The sequence below is a fragment of the Phalacrocorax aristotelis genome, chromosome 3, assembly GCF_949628215.1.
Source record: "Phalacrocorax aristotelis chromosome 3, bGulAri2.1, whole genome shotgun sequence".
NCBI classification, from domain to species: domain Eukaryota; kingdom Metazoa; phylum Chordata; class Aves; order Suliformes; family Phalacrocoracidae; genus Phalacrocorax; species Phalacrocorax aristotelis.
Genome location: NC_134278.1, coordinates 76,027,542 through 76,048,179, shown reverse-complemented (window position 1 = coordinate 76,048,179; position 20,638 = coordinate 76,027,542). Strand labels below are relative to the sequence as shown.

Here is a 20,638-nt window from a genome sequence, read left to right as displayed (position 1 = left end):
CTAACCACGTACCCTCCAGCCCACAAAAGAACTGGAAAGAAACCTATACTTTTTAAAGATAAACCATGCCATCTAAACGTGTACAGCAGTCAAGAGCAAGCAAGAGTGGTTGAAAAAGGCTGTGGTTTAGCAGGGGCATTTCATTTGATTTAAGCAGCCCTTGATATCCCTTTTATTCTTTCTCTGCACCATCCCCTCAGTGTGACTGAGGCACAGCAGTGAACTGAATCAGTAAGGCGATGCAAACTTTAAAAAGAAACAAGCTGAGAAGGGTAGACGGTGAGAAAAAATAAAACCAAAACAGGGGCTGCTGAAGTAACCAAACTGCCAGAAGAGATGCTCATTAAAACACGGTTTGAATGATTGACAGTTGATTAGGGGATTTCAAGGTTGTGGGTTTGTACATATGTACCTATTTCCCCTTGTAATTCTAGCTGTAACTGAGCAAATCGCTTCACAGCTCCTCATTCGCCTAAGTTATTAATTTCATTATTAATTTCTCTTAGGTTATTAAGTTCTTTATTGTTATGCAGTATTCTTGGAGAAGTTTTAGAGTGACAGCCGCATTTTAGATTTTGTGTTAATGAATGAAATTATTAAGCTATTTAAACGGATCTTGTTAAAATGTTATGAGCAACAAGTTGTTAAAAAAAAAAGGAGACCTTTAATGTCAACATAATATTTTAAAGTTGAAATCTAATAACTGCTTTGCTTTAATATTAAGACTGCAGTGTCTATGCTCTGACAAATGTCTCTTGGCTGATTACTGCTTCACTAAGGAGAGAGTGTGTTATTAAAAATTCAATTAAAAAAGAAAAAAAACCAAACAGTTTTTTGTCCTTTAGAACCACATTACATAAGAAAGAAAGAGTGGAGGGGAAAGTACTGAGAAATAATGCAAAAGAATGAAGGAAAACCACTAAACAGCAATGAGAGCAGAGGAGAAAAAGTGGTAGAAGAGAGAGAGTGGGATAATAACAACATCGTAAACAGGACTAAAATATCTGTAAAGGAATCTTTTGCAATTAAAAGTGCATGTAATAATTGAAAATGCAAACTAAATTTTCAAAATAATGTATAGGTACTGAGACCAATGCTTCTGAATTCTCTTTCTATTCCTCCCAAATATAAACAGCAATCTGTCTTGACATTTCAGTGCGGACATGGGCAACCTAATGATGCCGCAAAGACTTAGAAAATTACTTTATTGAGGGAAATTCAAACCTCTTTGTGTGTAGCTTGATGTTTGTATGTGGTTCATTCATGACCCTGAAGAACTAGTTGTGGATCTCCAGGAGGTATCATGCAAAAAAAGAACAATTTTTATTGCAAGGTGTGCTGTGGAAAGATCAATACAATTCTTGAAAGCCCTTCCTTAATGACAGGTGATCTAAAATGTCTGTAATCTCTAGTTCTGAGGTAATATTTTGCTTTCCCATTCCATATTAGGAAAATGCTGATCAAAATGTGAATTCTGTCCTGATTTAACATGGATAAACCTTTCGTAAGTTCCTTATTCAGCCTGCTTTTTAGTAAGACACAAGATCTGGAAAGACTGTCTAACAGTCGCCTCTGATGAGAACTGAGAAAGAGGAAGTACTTAGGTATATGTGAGTCCTCTTGGGCTAAAATTGGTAGCAATCCTTTTGTTTTACCAGCACACACTATGGCAGTCATGAGATCTTTGACAAGCTTTCTCTAATTCTGAAGTCAACAATTAGATGTCATCTTTGGAAAGAATGGGAAACTCATACTGTGCCTACATCTAAAGCCAGATTTGGATTGAAAATTAAATTAGGGACAAGAAATAAGGCTCAGTCTTCGTTGGTAGCATCATCATCCCTGTTTCTGTTTGCAAATATATGTTGGAGTAGCTTTCTGTGACTGTCAAATCTGACCCTAAATTGCTACATGAAGAGTGCGTATCAGCATTATATGTGCAAATGCACATTAGGTATTCAATATTCTTAGCTCTTGGTTTAGTACTACTCCCTCTGGAGTTCTTCCTTTGTGCTAATAAAGCAGACTTATTTAGAGTGGTTGGCTCTGATCCGCCATTTCCTTGCTAAATGTTTAGAATTTGTGAGTGTTGTGACCCTTTTGCCAATGCAAGTAATCCTAATTCCAGCAATTTACACTTGTCACTTTGCTTTAAACTCCATTACTGCACACTGAAATTCTACACAAAGTGTCTTGGAGATTATTTAACAAAACACAAATTGGAGATGGAGGGATTTTGTCCCATATGTCACACTTAATTACTTAGTGGGGTTTTGGTTTTGTGTTACAGAACTGTGACCTGGCCCAGCAGAGTATCGTTCATATTGTTCAGGGTCCACAGAAGAACAGTCACAACAAGGATGAGTCAGAAGACAACCGTGCTGGAGGTATTCTGAAATCCTTGGAAAGAGAACCTGAAAGTCTAACTCGTGTAGATCTCAGCACCAACATCCTCCCATCACACTCTGCAGGGCTGGCTGTTATTCTGGATGCCACAAAAAGCAGCATTTCTCTTCCCTTTGAAAAATCAGGTAAATCAGTGTTTTGGTACATTTCAATACACAGACCTGAACATTTGTCTTTTGTTTTTCTTTTTATTTTTTTAAGGGCAAACAGTTCTATACGACAGGAAACAAACCCAACATATGGTCTCTTTTAGTTATTAAACAAAAAATACAACTATATTAAAAGATTATAAACTACTGATATGTCTTCTAGCAAAATAATTTTGTTTAGTGGATAAGCAGAGTGATTTCTTGTGTTGTTCCTGTCTCTAACTTGTATTATGCTAATATTTTTACAAATTATTACAAGCTGGCAAAAACCCCAGAGGTCTATGAGAAGGCAAAAAATAGTCTCTGTAAAATTTAGATTACGGAAGTTTCCTTAACTAGAATGCTGGGCAGCTTATGCATTGCAAATGTGTTTAATTCCCAATCTGTTGTAATGTTTTCATGCGCATACATTTTGTAAAAAATATTTCTAAACAATAGACTTATTATTTATAAAAACATAGCTGGCACAAAATATGATGATGATTCATACTATGGATTTTAGTAGTTTTTCATCCACCAAATTATTACTGAAAATATCCTCTCTTTATCATGAAAAATCATCTGAGGCACAAGTTAAGTTACTGCAAATGGGTTGTGCTGTAATATTTAAAATTGTTTATGAGAGAGAAGCTCAAGTCAGAAGGAAATACAAGAATATTTTAGCTATTACATGAATTTCTCAGAGTAACCTCCTCCTCACACAGTCTAGCTAATCCTTACTGACAACCGTGTTTTTTCTCCAGTGAAGAGACATCATTCTGCGTAATACCAGACTCTGTTGTGATTTGTCGTAATAGTCCATCAGAGATGTCTTTTTAGAAAGATCAGTACACAAATATCCATTATACACAATATGGAAGATAATCCCAAACATACATGTCCAGAGTGCAGGAGATTATTTGTGAATGTGACGGAGATACCTCTGCGACTAACCTCACCACAGAAATCATCATGTGCACCAAAATGGCTACTAAAACTGTTAAATTAACTACTGGAGAATTTCTTAAGTAACTCATGCAGAAAATATACAGTTTGTGGGAGGGTCACAGCAGTATTCCACAACTGACTTGATCAACCTCTCACTGCCAACTAATGATGAATGAGTGCAGTTTAGGAACAAATTAGTACCCAGCTTAATGGTCCACATCTCCCAGTCTGAATGAATAATGAGATGAGAGTGGCACATGCGGATTTGAATCTGGTAAAGTAGGGAGAGGGTTTCAGGCTGGGCTTACTGTCCAAAGCAAGGCAATGCTGTGAGTTTTATAATGCTATTCCTTATTTTTCACTAATCTACATGGTGTGTACAGGGCTTTAATAATTGTGCTAGTTTTTACAGAATAGTTTAAACTGTCTACACTGTATTTCTATATACTATACGTATTATTGTACTGTATATATATATAGTGTGTGTGTATATAGATAGCATATATATAATTGTATATATACACAATATATACTATTCCTATACTATGAGGCCTTTCAAATTTGTCATGTAGTGTGTTTTTCCACACTCTGCAAACTCTGTGAAGACAAATACAAACTGATAGGTGTCTTCTATTGCAGCAAGTATTTTCGTGTCAGAATGACAGCTGAGGAAAAAAACTGTATTGAGCATATATGTGGACTAGTTTTTATCTGTGATTACGTTAAACAGATTTTTTTTATCATAAGGAAAGAAAAAAGAAGAACTACCCTAATGACTGACAGTTCTGCCTGGCAGGATGTTAGTACCAAGTACTTATTAAAAACCTGTTATCTTCTCCTTGGCTTGTTTTGACTCTCACTATGAAAACTTGTTCTTGTGTCTGTTCAGCCCCAATACTTTTGTCAATATGGGGGATTCTGATGTTTTTTTTATTAGGGTTAGGGGCGGGTGAATTTGTAGTCACATAATTCACTGAGTTAAGGAGTAGTCTGGGTTAAAAATAATCCAGCAAGAAAAAAAAAAAGAAAAAAGATTAATCCAGAGATTAATTTTCCATTCAACTTTACTGCATAATAAGGATTTTCTTTGGCACAGCTGAAATGAGTAATAGTATTGGGAATGAGTGGCAGAAGACTGCATATGCCACTGCTGCTGCTTGAAATTATATTTATCAAGCTATTTCTTAGAAGGTGATGGTTGTTGTGATCAGTCTACAGTAGAAACCTGTACAGTAAACTAAGTATAATCTTTTCTGTGTGTGAGAGATCACACGCAATGAGTAGAGGACAAATTTAAACTTACAATTTAGAGGCAGGAGATTAATTAACTGATTATTGTTCAGTCTAACATGCTACACAGCTACTCCATAACTGTAGCAGTAAATGCTAAAAGACTTCATCTCTTTCTGAAGCCTAAGGTATTTCTATTGTTACCACAGGATGCTGACCCTATGTCCCTGCCATATGTCCATATGTCCAGCAAAAAAGATTGGACTTCATCCTAGAAGTAGCATCGACTGTGCTAGGCAGGAGGTCAGACTAAAGAATCACATGGCTTCCCTCTCTAAATGTATTTATCAGTTACCCATATCAAGCAAATTTGTAATCTCATAAAAACCCCTAAGTTAGTTTGACAGCATCTGTTTTCTGTAAGCTGATATTAATGTTTTTACCTATTTAATTCCCAGTTTAATCCATTATCAGCTGGTGATTATTTTGTCTGAATTGATTAGATGTGGTCATCATTTCTTAGGTCTTTTCCTTTACAGCTTTTAAATAGCACTCATCTGGTCAGTTCCCTAGAAAATCCTGGTGCTCTTTAGCTAGCCTTTTAAAAATGCTTGCATGCCAGTTGTCTCTGTCTCCTTATCTTTCCATGTTCCTCTTTTCAGAGAAGAGTAATTAAGGTACTGGTATATATTGACTTAGGTGTGCCAAGCTGTAAATTATAGCAAAAAAAGGGATTGATTCTTTTCCAACCAAGTTAGGAAATGCCTTACCAAAACTAAATATATGTTAAAGCCTCCTGACCTTGCAAATAACAGACTGTGAGTTCGGGCAGGTAAAACTGTCATCAGCAAAACCTCAGTGTTTTCAGTGCTTAAAAGCATAAAGTGATGAGCTGATTACCAGTCTGTGTAAGAGTGATATGTGAAAGACATAAGCAAAAACTCTTAGAAGGGAAAGCCACAGTTTAGGGCTTGAGTAATCAGAACCATGCATAATTCTGAAAGAAGCTCTGATGAATTTAAAAAAAAAAAAAACCAAATAAATTTAACTGGGGATATTGCTGACACTGTATGAATAATTTTTAATAGTATTCTGTTGACTGTGCATTCAAATGCGTGTGCTCTGTAATTGAATTAATTTTTGTTATGATTCTTTTAATCAAAAAGGATACAAATTTTTGTGTCAGGTTTGTTAGAAGTAAATGAGTAGTCTAAGCTCCTGAAGTATTTTAAAATTACTTCACAATTTTACAAAACTTATAAGGTCAGATTAGTTCCAGATTGGGCAATGGTATGGTGTACATCTCTACCTCCCCATTTTAACATGGTGTTAGGCTGAGTGCCCCTACCCGGTACCAAGCCAAGTACAACTGCATCTTTTTCTAATCCTCTTTTTGAGAATGACATCAAAACGTGAGCACTGATCCATCCAAAATGGCCTCCAGCACTGCAAGAACATCTCTGTTGATACTCTGAGACATGAAGCTCTGTAAGTGTTTAGCAACTGCACCAGGAAAAACTAAGACAACAATGAACTTATCTCCCCATGACCTAGTTTTGCTTTGCTCTGTCACAAAAACAAATATCTAAGAATTTACTATTCCCTTAGAAAAGAGAAAAAGGATTATTAAAATTTTTCTCCTGTCATTTAGCTCCATTTTTACAAAGGAAATTAATCAGTATAAAGATATTTTTCCCTTGATATCTGTACAAATAATATGTGTATTATTTATAACATAAATTAATTAATTAAATGTGCCTTAGGTCCATGGTATTGTAAATCAGTAGTTTGCGAAGGGGAAATCAGTATTCTGTGCAATTTGCATTTGGTATTTAGATCATTTTTCCCAAAGTTATGAAAATTTTGCTCTAAAATCAAATAATTAACGTATTTACACCTACCTTTCATAAATTTCTTCAAATGTTAATACACCTTTTAATGGTGGTTACATGATTCTCACAGTAGTTCTTTTTGACAGACATTCATTTGAATTATATTCATATTGCTGTACAAGAAAAAGTAATAAATTACTTAATATGCAACCAATGTATTGTTTCAGCAGACACATTCTAGTAACTAGTTAGGTTACTATGGCATTTTCAGATTTGGTGCACCTACTTTACTTTTGTATTAGGATTAAACCACTTTTCATGTAAACAAAAATGCATTATGCAGCACATTGCGATTTAATCTACCTTTGATTCAGATTTTCTATAATGCATTATTTTGCAAACTTTTAAATATGAAATGCAATATCAATTTGAGGTTCAATCTACATCTAGAAAAGGGAAGGTATTAATTTACTTTTTCAGAAAAGCAGAATAAAGTACCATCTCAGCAATAGTATAGTAGTCCTGATTTTGGCAAATAATTTCTGGGAAGCGTGGCTGTGTTTGTCTTCATTACACACTGTAAATTTACTGTATGTACAATTCCGGTTTAAACCTTAGAACGAAACTACAAAATTCCTGCATTAGCAAGTCCCTTTGTGCTAATGGTTAGTTCCTGCACATTGTTAATCATTATCACTATGCATTCATTACATACACAAAACTGTTAAGCTTTTAACTGTTAGACCTTTTATCCTAATTTTGCTGTGAGTGTACGATCCTACAGAGCTGGTGCCAGGTAGGTTGCACTGGTGCATTTTAGTCACAGAAATTGAGTTGGTCAGGCCTGAGAGCACTTTGGCAAGACAGACAGGAACAAAAGCAGACTTCCTCTCCATCTTTCCTTTTCTTGTTTGATTTTGCCCCTGTCCAGAAAGGGAATCTCCTCTATGCTCCTTATTGCTTCTGTTGGTTTTGGTTTTGCCAGCTACCCTTCATGGGTATTCCATCCCTGCAAGGTGTTCTGCCCATTTGCAGTTCCTCATGCTTGTTCTGTTTTGTTTTACAACCTTTTGTCACTTGGATGCCTCCTGCGTGCAACTACACACACCTTTGTCCCTTTGGTGGTCACATTGATCACATAATGCCAAATGCTTACACATTGTGCCTGACTAGGTCATCACAGTGTTACAGTATGTTTTTCAGAAGTTACCATGTTTTAAGTATGTGCAACCGAGATCTGAAAATCCAGGTATGCACTAAGAGAAGAGTATGACAATAACATTGTTATATGGTACAGTGAGATTACATTTAATTTTAAATAAATTCTGCTAAATATTTCCTATGTGTGTAATAAGAACTTCTTTAAAGTTTCAGAGGAGTTTCCAAGCTGTTTGGTAAATGTTGTACGGCAGAAGTTCTGGAACTGTGATCCGTGTTTGAAGCTCTGAAATCCAGAAAAGTATTTATTGATGATTCATGGAAGTAATGGTCACAGTGCTCTAGCTCCACTTATTTGTTTTCAACTGCTAAAATATATTGCAGTCATAGAATCATAGAATCGTTTAGGTTGGAAAAGACCTTTAAGATCATCAAGTACAACCATTAACCTAACACTGCCAAGTCCACCACTAAACCACGTCCCTAAGTGCCACATATACACATCTTTTAAATACCTTCATGGATGGTGACTCAAACACTTCCTGGGGCAGCCTGTTCATGTCAGTATACTTTAAATTATCCCTTTCGATTAGTTGCTGTAGCTTCTTGGATTATGTTCTATGAGTGTGTTTAGAGGTAAGGCAAGGCATGTCCATAAGAAAATGCTTCCTATTAAATGTTATTCATACTATGGTAATGTTTCTGAAACAATACTCTATTTTTTGTTGTGCAACAGAAAAGAGATTTTCTGGATACAAGTCACATCTCAGCCACAAAAGATCACGCCAATTGTCTGTCTAAATCTAGTTCTCTTCCTCTTTTAATACTTACCTGTTTTGTATCCAATACTTCAAAAGAAGGCAAACATTGTTATTATATCATGTTATATTTAGAGAAGGATTATTCCTTTTTGCAAGTAATCACCTCTGTCTGATTATCCTTCATGTCTGCTATCTGGGTAAGTTGACAAGAACGATAATGGCGTTCTCTAACCTGACCTTCATTGAAATAGCCCTTCCTAAACAGTCTCCAGTGTCAATTCAAGGGTTAGCTGGAGAACAGAGGGAGATTTTTCAGCCCACCAATTAACTATTGCTAATTCTGTCAAAATGTATTTTGAAATAGTTACACTAAAAAAAAAATATTCTGGTTATTCTGCTTCCAGCAGGGTTATGGAAATTTGTCATTACAAAGTCCTTGGAAGTTTGCTCTTATGTATATTGTATCTTCTGTTAGGGTTATTAACCCTTGACAACTCACTGCTGCAATACTTCCAAGTTCTGTACGTAAAAATTTGTATCCCCTCTTGACCTTCCAGCAACAGCAAAAAGTGATTTTATAATACATTACCATAATGGAACCCTTTCAATAAAATGATAAATTGAGCCCATTTCAAAAAACAGAACACACACTTGATAATTTATTGCAGTCAGTGCCATGCTAGAGACCTCATTCATATCATATGCTTTTAACACTGATGAGAACGGTGCCATTTTCTCACACCCTGCATGTCTGTGAAATCCATCTGAAAGGAGAAATGTTCTTTTCTAATAGAGCCAAAAGCACTTTTGGGAATGCTCATATTTACATGACATAATTATCTCTCATGAACGTGTCTAATTACTTTATTGTTTTTAAAGGCCCTTTCATGTTAATTGAAGCCGGTAACATTTGCTAACTCCCCTGTGTCAAGGGCTGGGGTGGGAACACTGTTGTGTCCTTGGAATATATTTTGATTGTTTATGGATGACAGCACGGATGGACTTTCTTATGCAAACTCTTCGGTCACATCTTTATGCCACCAGCTGGAGGTGGCTTTTGTAGGTGGGAAATGTTCTGTGTTGATTAAACAAAACTATGTTATGTTTTCCAAAATAATTGTTGGCATGAATTAGTTACTGATGCCACTGGGAAAAATAGGAGAGTAACACTTAGGAAACACCTCTTATGTGTAAAAACATGACAGTAGAGATGTAGGGTGATTCTTGTTTAACAGGAAGAGTCCAATTATGAGGCACAAATAAGAAGAATGCTTTGTTTGAAGTTCGTTACAAAACAGTAGTTGTCGTTACTCTGCAGCTTAGTGCTTGCACTACATGTTACGAAGTCTTACCACTCAAAACGGCATGAGACATAGTCTTCTCTCGAATCACGTGCCCAGGAATCATTAGTGTCGTTGGGAGATCTGTGCACGCAGCAAGGACATTGGGAGAACAGGCCTATTAGGAAGACTTGATCGACGGAAAGTAATTACATGGAACAGATAGATGGTTTAATAAATTTGGTTGATACTAGAAGATAAAAAATAGCCACACAAAGCACACCCTGCTCTCTCTTTATAAAGACAAATAGCTTCAGTGGGACTAAATTTGAACTTCAGTGAAAGAAAAAGATCATTGTATTTGGCAGGGAAAGACAGGGGTTTATTTTTAAGAAAAGAATGGTTGTGGTAGGAAAATGGACAGTCAATTCAAAAGATCTAATTCATATGTCAGAAAAGCAGAATTAAAGGCAATGCATGCTCTTGCATTGATGCACCAGAAGTGTTTTGAATTTTGCCATCAGCTTTGTTTCGGTGAACGTTTCACATTTCCACTGCTACCTGGGGGACTATTGTTAGAGATGCGAAGGTAGTGGCCTTTGTGTCCATTCAGGCTTCTCTTCAGACACTGCCAGCAAGGATTTCAGTTGTTTTGTTCATCTTTTGTGCCTCTCTTGGGTTTTTTGTTTTGGGTTTTTTTTTCTTTCTTTCTTTCTTTTAGAGAATATATAACCATTAGAACTGAGATTCTATATCATATTCATGTGGATTTCCACAAATCCTTCATTGGAGGGTTTTCTTCCCCTGCTCTGAAGTACATGGAACCTTTTGCTTAAACCTTGCTCATCTTTACAAATTCTTCATGAGGCAACACTTCCTACATCATGCCCAGCAACTAAGATTTTGTCCAGTTGAAGCAGAATGAAGACCGATGCTGTGCAAGCAACCATTGTCTTTTGTAATTATTAAATATACGCTACAAGCTTCTGGAATTTTTATATGCTGGAAAATTCTAATTGTTTTTGACATGAATTATTGTTTTTTGAAAGTCATGTACCAGTGTTTTTGTCACATTGAGACTGAAATGAGAAAAAAAAATTGGACCATAACTTACATCAAATGATGAATAATGTATTTTTGAATGGACAAGGGGAAGGAGCAGAGCAGCAATGAATCCTCTGTACTTGTAACCATCCTTCTCAGAGCCTTCCAGGATTCTTCATGTGTTTTGGACTTAGACCTCTGTTCTTTTCTGGGCAGGGACTCTGTATGCCTACAGGATCTGCTCTGTTATTGGAGGTCACTAAACATTTAGTCTTATTTTACACTTGTGAAGGGTTGTTTTAACCTGGCAATCTCAAAGCACTTTACCAAGAGAGGAAGATTTTGTATCTCCATTATATGAAAACTGTGTCAGTCAGAAACAGCTGTCTGGAGTCACTGTTAACTGCGCGCTGGTTAGTGCACTGGAACAGGTTGCCCAGAGAAGTTGTGGATACCTCCCTCATCCCTGGCAGTGTTCAAGGCCAAGCTGGATGCAGCTCTGAGCCACCCGGTCTAGTGGAAGGTGTCCTTGTCTGTGCTAGGGGTTTGGAACTAGATGATCTTTATGGTCCATAGAAAGGACCCAAACCGTTCTATGATTCTATGGGATCTGTTGGCACTGGGCAGAAAGCTGAATTTAGGATTACAGCATTTGTGATCAAATTACCAAACTGAAAAGAAAATAAATTAAGAAAATGTCTTCCTTGATCTGCCTTTTACTTATGATACAGAATGATACAGTGGCCTCCAAGTGAAACTGCCTTCAATATTTCTGAGCTAGATTATATGTGCTGTTGCACCGGGTTTTTTTTTGTACAACTACTGTGTCAGAATCACAGTTCCCTTAGTGAGGTATCCAGGGTCTGGAAGTCCCTATTTAATGGTTAACCTGAAGATTCAAAACTAGCATTTTTGAATGCTAGTTCAAAAAACCATGAGTCTTTGTATTCACTGATACACCTGGAACTGTATCTTACAAGCTTGTCTGTACTGTTGGCATCTATGTGGGTATTCACTCTTAGCTCTTTGACCTTGAGAATATGTCAGATTCTGATTTAGCAGTTGCATCCAGCTGCTGCCTTAACTGGTATTTGTAGATGAATACTTCAGATTTAGTTCTGACAGTCTATCTACCTGCAACAATTTCTGCATTTCCAGAGTAGAATATCTGTAACTAAATTTCCACTAAAATGCAAACTCATCTTTTTTATATATATATTTAAAATACATATATATATGTTCATATATTTTTAACTACCCTCCTACTCAGCAAAACAAAGATTGAAAAATCAAAGGTAAGAGCTGCGTCCTGAAGCAAAATGTCCTGGGGGACCCTGAAAGCCAACACGTTTGGCGAGAACCAGCACTCCCTTTCCAAGCTTCCATCATGGTGTAACAGTCAGTTCTGTGAGTCTTGACATTTACCTGTCAAAAGACAGGGATAGAGAAAAAGAAAGAAACATATGGATATTTGGATGGGGACTTGAGGTGCAGGCGAGGGGGAACAGCAGGATATCATGCTCTAGGTTGAGCCTGTTCACCATGTACTGTACTCCTTGATGTTCTGCTTCATGCAACACTGCACAACGTGTCAAGGATTCTGTGATAAACCCTGGTATCCTGGTTTCCAATGCTGGCTGACGTTATTTTCTTGCATATTTTCTATGAAGATGGTTTAACCAAAGTTGTAACAAAAATAAACATTTTACTTGAGTAACCAAAGTACCTGGAGCCTTGATCCCTCCTTTTGTTTGCTACAGTTTTCTCCGTAGCTTTGTCATGCAATAAATACTCAGTATATATTACTGGAAGAAAACTCTGTCTGGCAACAATCCGTCAGTTTGTGGTTTAAAGCTGTACCACCTGGCAACTGAGTTTTTATCTACTGCAACTCTTCTCAGCATCCAAAAATTATTTTTGAAGTAGCTCAATCAAATGTCAACAGTGTTTTAAATAAAGTCTGAACTGTATATATGGCCAGATGAAGACCCTGATTAACATTATCAGGGACATTACCCAGGCAGATTCGAGTTCTCTTGAACAGAATGCTGTGCTTATGCTTATAATAATGACATAAATAGCAAAACCTCTACTGTCTTTAGCTGTGGAAGGTCAAGATCTAAATTCAAGATTTGATGCAGATTAATGATTATGGATATTGTACTTTTATACCTATTGTTACCTAATCTGTGGTGAATAACTATTGATCTTCTTATCCTGGTTTCTAAACCCCATAATGTTGTCCACAGTGATTTTTGTCTTGTTAGAAACATAACGACAGCCATAGATGAGCTAATATTCGACTCATCTTGAGCAATATCTTCTTTATAACTTTAATCATTGTAAAATCTTTAGGATGGAGATGCAAAAAATTCTGTTTCAAACAGAAGTGTTACCTGTCCTCCACATTCTGTCTCCTAATCTGTAGTAGGGATTTTTCAGGTACAGTAAATCTAGCAGTATAGATGTGAACAAATACATTTTATTTCTGCTACCCAGGCACTAAGATCTGTGTTTGACCAGCAATATATAGATAAATAAAACATCTATAAATAAATAAAATATCTTCATTAAATATTGCCATCTGTAAAAATAGCTCCAGGTACTGAAATCTCTTTCTCTGACTGAATGGCTTACAAATATACTATAAATATGGCAGAACTACAGCATTGATTACCTTCTGCACAGATGCATAGTAGGTAAGGAATCTGAGTTAAGTACTGGAGATGTAGTTATATCTTGACTGTAGATAATATCTTAATTGTTTCCTAGAGTACTGTGATCCTTCATTGACTAACACACGAAAATCAGCTAGAAATAAAATGGTTACTGATGAAGAAAGTGGGGAGGCACCTAGATGAAGTCTTGTTTCTTTAGAGGCTGCACAAATGTCTTCTAACTTATGGTAGACTTGGGAATTCAAGAGAATTTAAATTTTTTTTTTTAATTTGTTTGAATTTTGAGTTTCAGCTCACTAGAAGGGAGACTCCCCAGCACTTGTATTTGTGAAACTGTCAGAAGTTTGGTATGGAAAGATAAAAAGAATGCTTTCTTAAATTCATGTGAGATGGAAGAAAGGGAACAAGCTTTTGTAGAGATTAAGAGATATGAAGTACATCTCAAGTTGAACATTCAAAATAATAGTCTTTAAGTGTTCCTGTTTAACTTCAACAAAACCATTCTCCAAAATCGATTGGCTTAATTGATTGTTGCGGCACTACAGGAACAACTGAGAGTTAAGATGTCAGACTAATCAGGAATAAGGTAACAACCAATTGCTAAAGCTCTGTTCTGTACATAGTGTGGCAAGTAGTGGAGCCTCAACAGTTCATGTGGTAGGAAAGCTGACTTGGGGCAGAGGATGGTTTCCTAAACTGGCAGGTTGAAGAATGATAGTAGGACCTGATTTAAATTAATCTTCTTGAGAAGAGAATGGCTATGCACTTTAGTGTCTAAAATGAGATGAACGTGTAATACTAATACCACATTTAAGGATACTGTATATATAGTATCAAAAATTTCCAATAATTGATGAATCAGAGAACATATCGATAAATGAACCATATCATATATTGATAATATCTCTTACTGAGAAGTCCTTAAGGGCCTACCTACTACTGCATTCTCACTTGATCACAGACTTGCATTAAGGAAAAAGGGGTAATTAGGAGTTATAGTGAAAGATACATAGTTATAGTATTAGAAACTTCATCTTGAGTTAATTTAAGTACATAAACATTAGATTAGCCATAGTATTCCTTCTGGATAATAATGTGTGTTTTCCTGTTGTTTATGAAGATGATGACACCAACAGGCTTTCTGGCTGGACACCCCCTGAAGACTCTCCCCAAAATGCAGTGTGGAATGGCTATGAGCTGAAACTCAAAGCTCTCATAGGTAGAATCATGTATCTTGGCCAACAAGGGAGCTCACTAGATGGTAGGTACCATCACCACACTGCGGGGAATTTTCAGATGTGTTGAGGGAACTGTAAGAGTTGTAAGGGTAGGAGTAGTCTATACCACTGTATCAAAGACTGAGAATATTATTTCCATGTTTCTTATCAAATAACAGACATTGATGGTCAGCAGGCTGTACATGTAAACATGTCAGTGAGGATTACTATGATATCATTTTCTGTGCATCTAACTTTAATGCAATGAATCTTGCTGCCTCTCAGCTAAACCGTGGACAGGGAATTCTGTTAGTTAAGGCAGGGCTAGAGAAGTTTTGAGGTTCAAGGTCCTAGGGCTCAAGGACAAGTGTATTCTGTCTCTCTTTGTCTCTCTATCTCTGCTTCCCTTCTTTTCCTGAAATATTTTGTTTTGTGTTTTCCGTCCTCCACAGGAGGAAGTTAACTCTTTGCATATGCAAAAATTGAACATTCTAATACATGTTACTTCAAATAGCTGCTGTTTACTGCCCATTGCTTAAATATCTAGGGCTGGTTTTAATAGCCTGGAAGACCTGCATCCTTTCTTCCCAAACCGTTTTGCTGAATGGTTTAAAGAAATAAAGAACCTTCTTGACTAATGTTTTTATTTTCAAAACTGTCTTCTAAAAGCCAAGGGGTGTTGCCGCATATCCAACATTTCAGTCTAGAGCATATATGAACACAGTATGTGAAATTCTAAGTTGACTTTTTTCTTAACATCCATTCCTACCCTTCACAATATTGTCCTAGTATTGCATTATATGAAAGTGATGCAATGACCGTACCATTATGTTGTGGCAACACAGCATGGTAAAGTGCCATCTTTACACAATTATTTCTATTTTTCTGGACAAGTCATTAAGAGAGATTCTCGACTAATATAAATCTTGTCACTCATTTAAAAGCTGCTAAGGAGCTTCCTCAAAATATTAATTTTAACGAAATAATAAGTTACACATGTCATTAGTGAGTTTTGGAAAATCATTAGTTCAATTTTGAACTATTGGTACAGGTATTTTCTCTCTATAGTGAAAAATGTATAAACTGAGTTATAGATACATCTTTCCCGAGCCGCTTTGCTGCTCCCTATTATTTCTAAGAAAAGTAAATAATCTTTAAAGTTCTAGTTCTGTGGGAGCTTCAGGGTGAAGAGCCTGACATGCAGGGCATTGACAATGAAAAGGAATACCACAGATCAATTGAAAAGGCAGCTTCTGTGGTACACTGTTGTTGTGCAACATTTTGTAATACGCTGAAATATTTGTTAGAATAAAAACACTGGCAAGTTATTTAGCACATTAATGGACAGTCCGTTTTCACTAGTCATTTATTTTACTGCTAGAATAATGATGTAGTGCTTGTTAAGGAAAAGGAAAGAACAAGAAAGGACAGGATTAGCTGTAGTTTTGAGTCAGAAGGAGTTACTTGTCATATTTTTCTTTGTTTAAATACACAATGGTTATATACAGTATGACTAAAAAAGAATAGCTTTGACCTGGAGACCTCTCTTGCCTTAAGTAGAGCATCAGTTGCAAACAGAAGTATTATTATAACATTTTGTTAGGGTGGATTTGTCAGTTATCTCCAGAACTTCTGAAGATGGTTGGTGTTGTGTGCACAGACTTACAATGCCATCTGTGTAACTGATAATATCGTTTCTGTGTATGTCCCTGTATCACTGGTGGAGATCCTTGAAACCAGTACTTGAAACCGTACTGAACCTGCAGGACGTACACTAAAGCTGGAATGAAGCAAGAGGATTAGGATCACTTTCAAACAGGGATGATATGCAAAGAGTCAAGTTTTATTAAACTCTCTGAGTTTCTTTTAGTTTATAAAGAAATAATGCTGTTTCTTGTACATTCAGTCATTCAGACTAGAGTTTCTCTTTTGGTCAAAAAAACATGAAAACCTTGACAAACCAGTTATTCAGTTTGTCCCTCAATATTAGGACTAAAAAAAAGGAATCTTGTGGTAGGGGAATGGATTGGCTGTTTGGTTATAAACTTGATTCCTGCTGGGCTTTGTCCCCAAATTTTAGAGTACACATCCATCTTGCAATCCCATTCATAGCTTCTAGACTTAGAATCATCTCTTAGTAAGCTGTATCTGTCATTAATATGAATATGTATATAATATGTATATGTATATAATATGTATACAAGGTATATCTCAAGTACTTCTCCAAAGACATTTGCGCTTTTTTTTTTGGTCAGCAGTTAACTGACTAGTTTAGACTATGAGTCACATTTTATTGGAAGTGTATAGCACCATCTATAATGTGGTTTCCAAATATTTGTCATTCTTCTGTCCTGGATTGTGGCCTGTCATTAACTGCGGGTTTCTTTTGCTAAGTGCTAATTAGAGGATTTTCTGAGGTCTGTATTAGGTTCTGCAGCCCTACATTGTGATATTTTTACTGATTTATAAATAAATTTTGTGTTATAGGATCATTTTTTAAAATGTAAATTTCTGAAAATCTGAACGGTATTTGAAGCTGAAACATTTAAAAGCAGATGTATATGTGAAAGTGTCTGTAAGACAATCTTAAGGAATAGATACAACGTTGGTGGAACTAATTTTTTAAAAATTCCAATTGCATTCAAATTCCTTTTCATAGCTTTGGTTTTAGGTTTTGAATCATGGGTTTTATAATGTATAATTTATACAATTATTTTCCTTTACCAATAGTTCTTAAATGTCACCTGATATATGTTTATTTAATATATTAAAAAGCTTTGTGTTAAATTTTAAACATGTAAGTTTATATGACTGTAAATGCATGTGTGTGTCTGCATGTAACCACAGCATCTTTAATCTGCTAATCAATTGTACATACATCTGTATCCACTTTTTCTGATGGTTGGCACTCGGTCTCTGATGCAAGATGTTGGTGAAGAGGGAAAACAGAAGTTATTCTACATTCTAGCTTGTAATATAACCATGAAACATAAATTTTACGTATTTCTGTTTACAGAAAGGTCCATTTGATCTGTTTTCTAAGACATTATCACTCTCTAAATACAACCAAGAAATTTTGCTTACAGTTGAGTGTGCAAGTCTTTGCAGTCATAAATTCCACATATGCATCATATACTTTTTTATCCATGAAAAACATCTGTTCTTTCCAAATAATATGGTTTAGTAGATTCAGATTCTTGCTAAATGTAGAGGGTGGGAGCTTACATTATTTTGACATTTTCAAATCTCGGAGACCTTTCTGGTCTCTGTCACTACCTATATTTACAGCTAGCAAAAGTGCCTTCAGATGCTGAGTTTTTAAAGTGGAAGCGTGTTGGTGAGAAGTAACTTGGGTTGAAGTTACTTTCCATTATCTTTATTATAATATTTGTGTTGAAGTATCTTATTGCTAACATGAACTTTCAGTAGGGCCAGTCACGAATAAAGTCTTTTTAATTCAGCTGACAAGTTCTGTGGCTGGATGTTATGCATAATCTCACTTTACCTTGTTTCCCTTGTGGTAAAAAAAAAAATTGATTTATATTTTATGAAAGTAAGTTGACTGCATTCAAACTTGGAGCTCCTTGTCAGTGTAGCTATCCAGATAGTCCCTATATAGAGTGACATACTATTTAGCTTTTCAGCATTTTGCTGCAAATAAGGTGTCATCATTCTTACCAGATATATGTATATACACACTTACAAATGAGATGGATGATTAAGATGAAAGCATTTCTTGGTCAAGGAGCTCAAGATCTTTGATTTCATTTTTAGCTCATCTACAGTAAGTAAATTTGTAACATATCATTTATCATGATCTCTCTCGTCAAACCCTCATACTGCTGTTATCTATACAACAGCACTTATGAAATGACAAACACTTCCTTACACTTTTTAATCAATACATTGTGGCATGCTTTTTGAAAATTGCCAATACTTCTGTCTGTTCTCTGTTCGACATTCTTCTGGTCCAGCCCGTATGTTTTTGTAGCTCTTCTCTAATACAGCTATTTAGCTTTATATATCCTGTCAGGGAGAATATTCCTTTTCCTCATCATTCTTCCATTATTGTGTGCCTTTTTTTCAGTGTTAAAATGTGATTTCTTCATTATTATTTTCCTCCACTATTTTTATACCTCTTTGATTGAGTCTCTGGCTCTCCTCTCCAACACTCAGCTTCTCTGCTTATGCAAAATATCTCTTTGATAGTATGCCTGTTCTCTGTCACCTTGTTCAAAATCAGCAAATCACAGGGCTTCTGTCTGACTCTTTTTCTATGTTATGAAAGAAGCTGGTTTGATAGCAACCTCCTATGTTTATTGTACTCCTGCTACTGCTACTGTCGCAAAATGTTTCCTAGAGCCATACCCATCTATGACATTTTCTCCCCTGTGTTTTTCCTGGAAGTATCTCTTCACATGTGTGACTTCAATATTTTAATTTTTTTCTGTTAATATAATTATTTTAAAAAGCTTTTGATTGTCATTTTTAACCTTTGCAATTTTGTTTCCCTACCAGGGTTCACTTCTGTGTCTTCCTTCTCCTCCTGCTGCTCCTGTTTCCCTACTGTCTTTGTTTACATTTTAAAAATTGCAGAAAATGAGTCAAAACTGAATGTTCAGTTGCAAATTTGAAAAAAGAATCTACAGCAATAAAAAATTTAGTATAGCTAGTGAATATTGGTGTTTAACTGTCATGGTCCTGATCTGCCAACAGTCTGCACCAGCTAACTCCTAGGTAAAGCACCATTAACATTTTCCTACCTGTGTGGGGTCTATTGTGCAACTGTGGATGAGACATGGATTTCGCAAGCCTTCCCTGATGTAGGAGCTCTTCCAAAATTTTTCTCATTTCTGCGGAGAATAGGCATAGGGCAGTGGAATCATCAGTTCCTATAAATGTATGCAACTTAAACAAAGTGTTAATTCCCATCTTTTCTAACTATTCATGAAGCATATAGCATTTTTCAGTAATACTTTTAAACCTGAGAGGGTGCACATGGAATACTACGCTGTTGCAAATTACTGATGGTTCTGTATGCTTAACCATCAAAATTGGCCATTACTACCAGGTTGTTTGGAAGGTGTTTCTTTACATCAGGTGTAATCTCTTTGAAAATGTCTCTGAATAGCAAAAACATATTTAAAATACTAATATTTCTTTATAAAAGTAAACTTTAGAAAACCAAAACAAAAAAATAGCTCACAGATCTTACTCTGGAATGAGCGAGGGATCAGAACTAATAAAAAGAGTGAAAGCATTAGCAAAAGAACAGAAAATGAAGAGCACTTTTTAAACAACATTGGTGTACAAGTTGTGATCATTTTGTAATCAACATGAAGACACTTAATACTTTAAAGAATATTACTGTGAGATAAATGTTCTTCAGAAAATTAAGGTGCAGTGCAGAAAACAATTAGTTTTTAAAGCTTAGGGTGGCAGCTTGAAATCAAAAACCAGGCAAGAAAGTTCAAAGAAAATATCTAAAGATTTATAATCTTGTTGGTTAAACTCATGAGACTTGTACAAAGACCTGTTGTCATTTAATTGCTAAAGTGTCTGCTAAAACAGAGCTAAATATCTTCAGTTTTTGCAGGTTCTTATGGATAAAACCAAGAGCATAAATATCTATACTTTTACAAAAAATATTTGAAAGTCATTTGGTAAAGACTCGTGGGCAGGAGCACAGAATGCCTCCAGTAGAGGGCATGGTCTGGGCGGTGCAGAAGCAGGACTGTCCTGTGTCTTTCCCATTGCAGCCTGGAGGTCAAAATAGGTTGGACCACTGTCCAAACTACAGTCTTTCTGAAGGGACTCAGCAGCACAGTGGAATATAGATTACTTCCATCTTTTTCTCACATGAAATGTGACAGTGGCTACACCAGATCAGATCAAAGATTCATCCTATCCTATTGGCAATCCATAGCTTCTGCCAGTAGCTTGTATAAATCAGTCT

At 36.0% G+C, this 20,638-nt stretch overlaps 1 protein-coding gene across 2 annotated transcripts in view; it reads left to right on the top strand.

Annotated features, from left to right (window-relative positions):
• Positions 1–20,638, top strand: part of PRKN (parkin RBR E3 ubiquitin protein ligase) — a 783,437-nt gene that overhangs the window by 261,311 nt on the left and 501,488 nt on the right. For both annotated transcript variants that reach the window (XM_075088053.1, XM_075088052.1), the window contains exon 3: positions 2,291–2,531. In XM_075088053.1, coding sequence (XP_074944154.1) covers positions 2,291–2,531 — 241 coding nt within the window. The remainder of the gene's footprint in view (positions 1–2,290; positions 2,532–20,638) is intronic.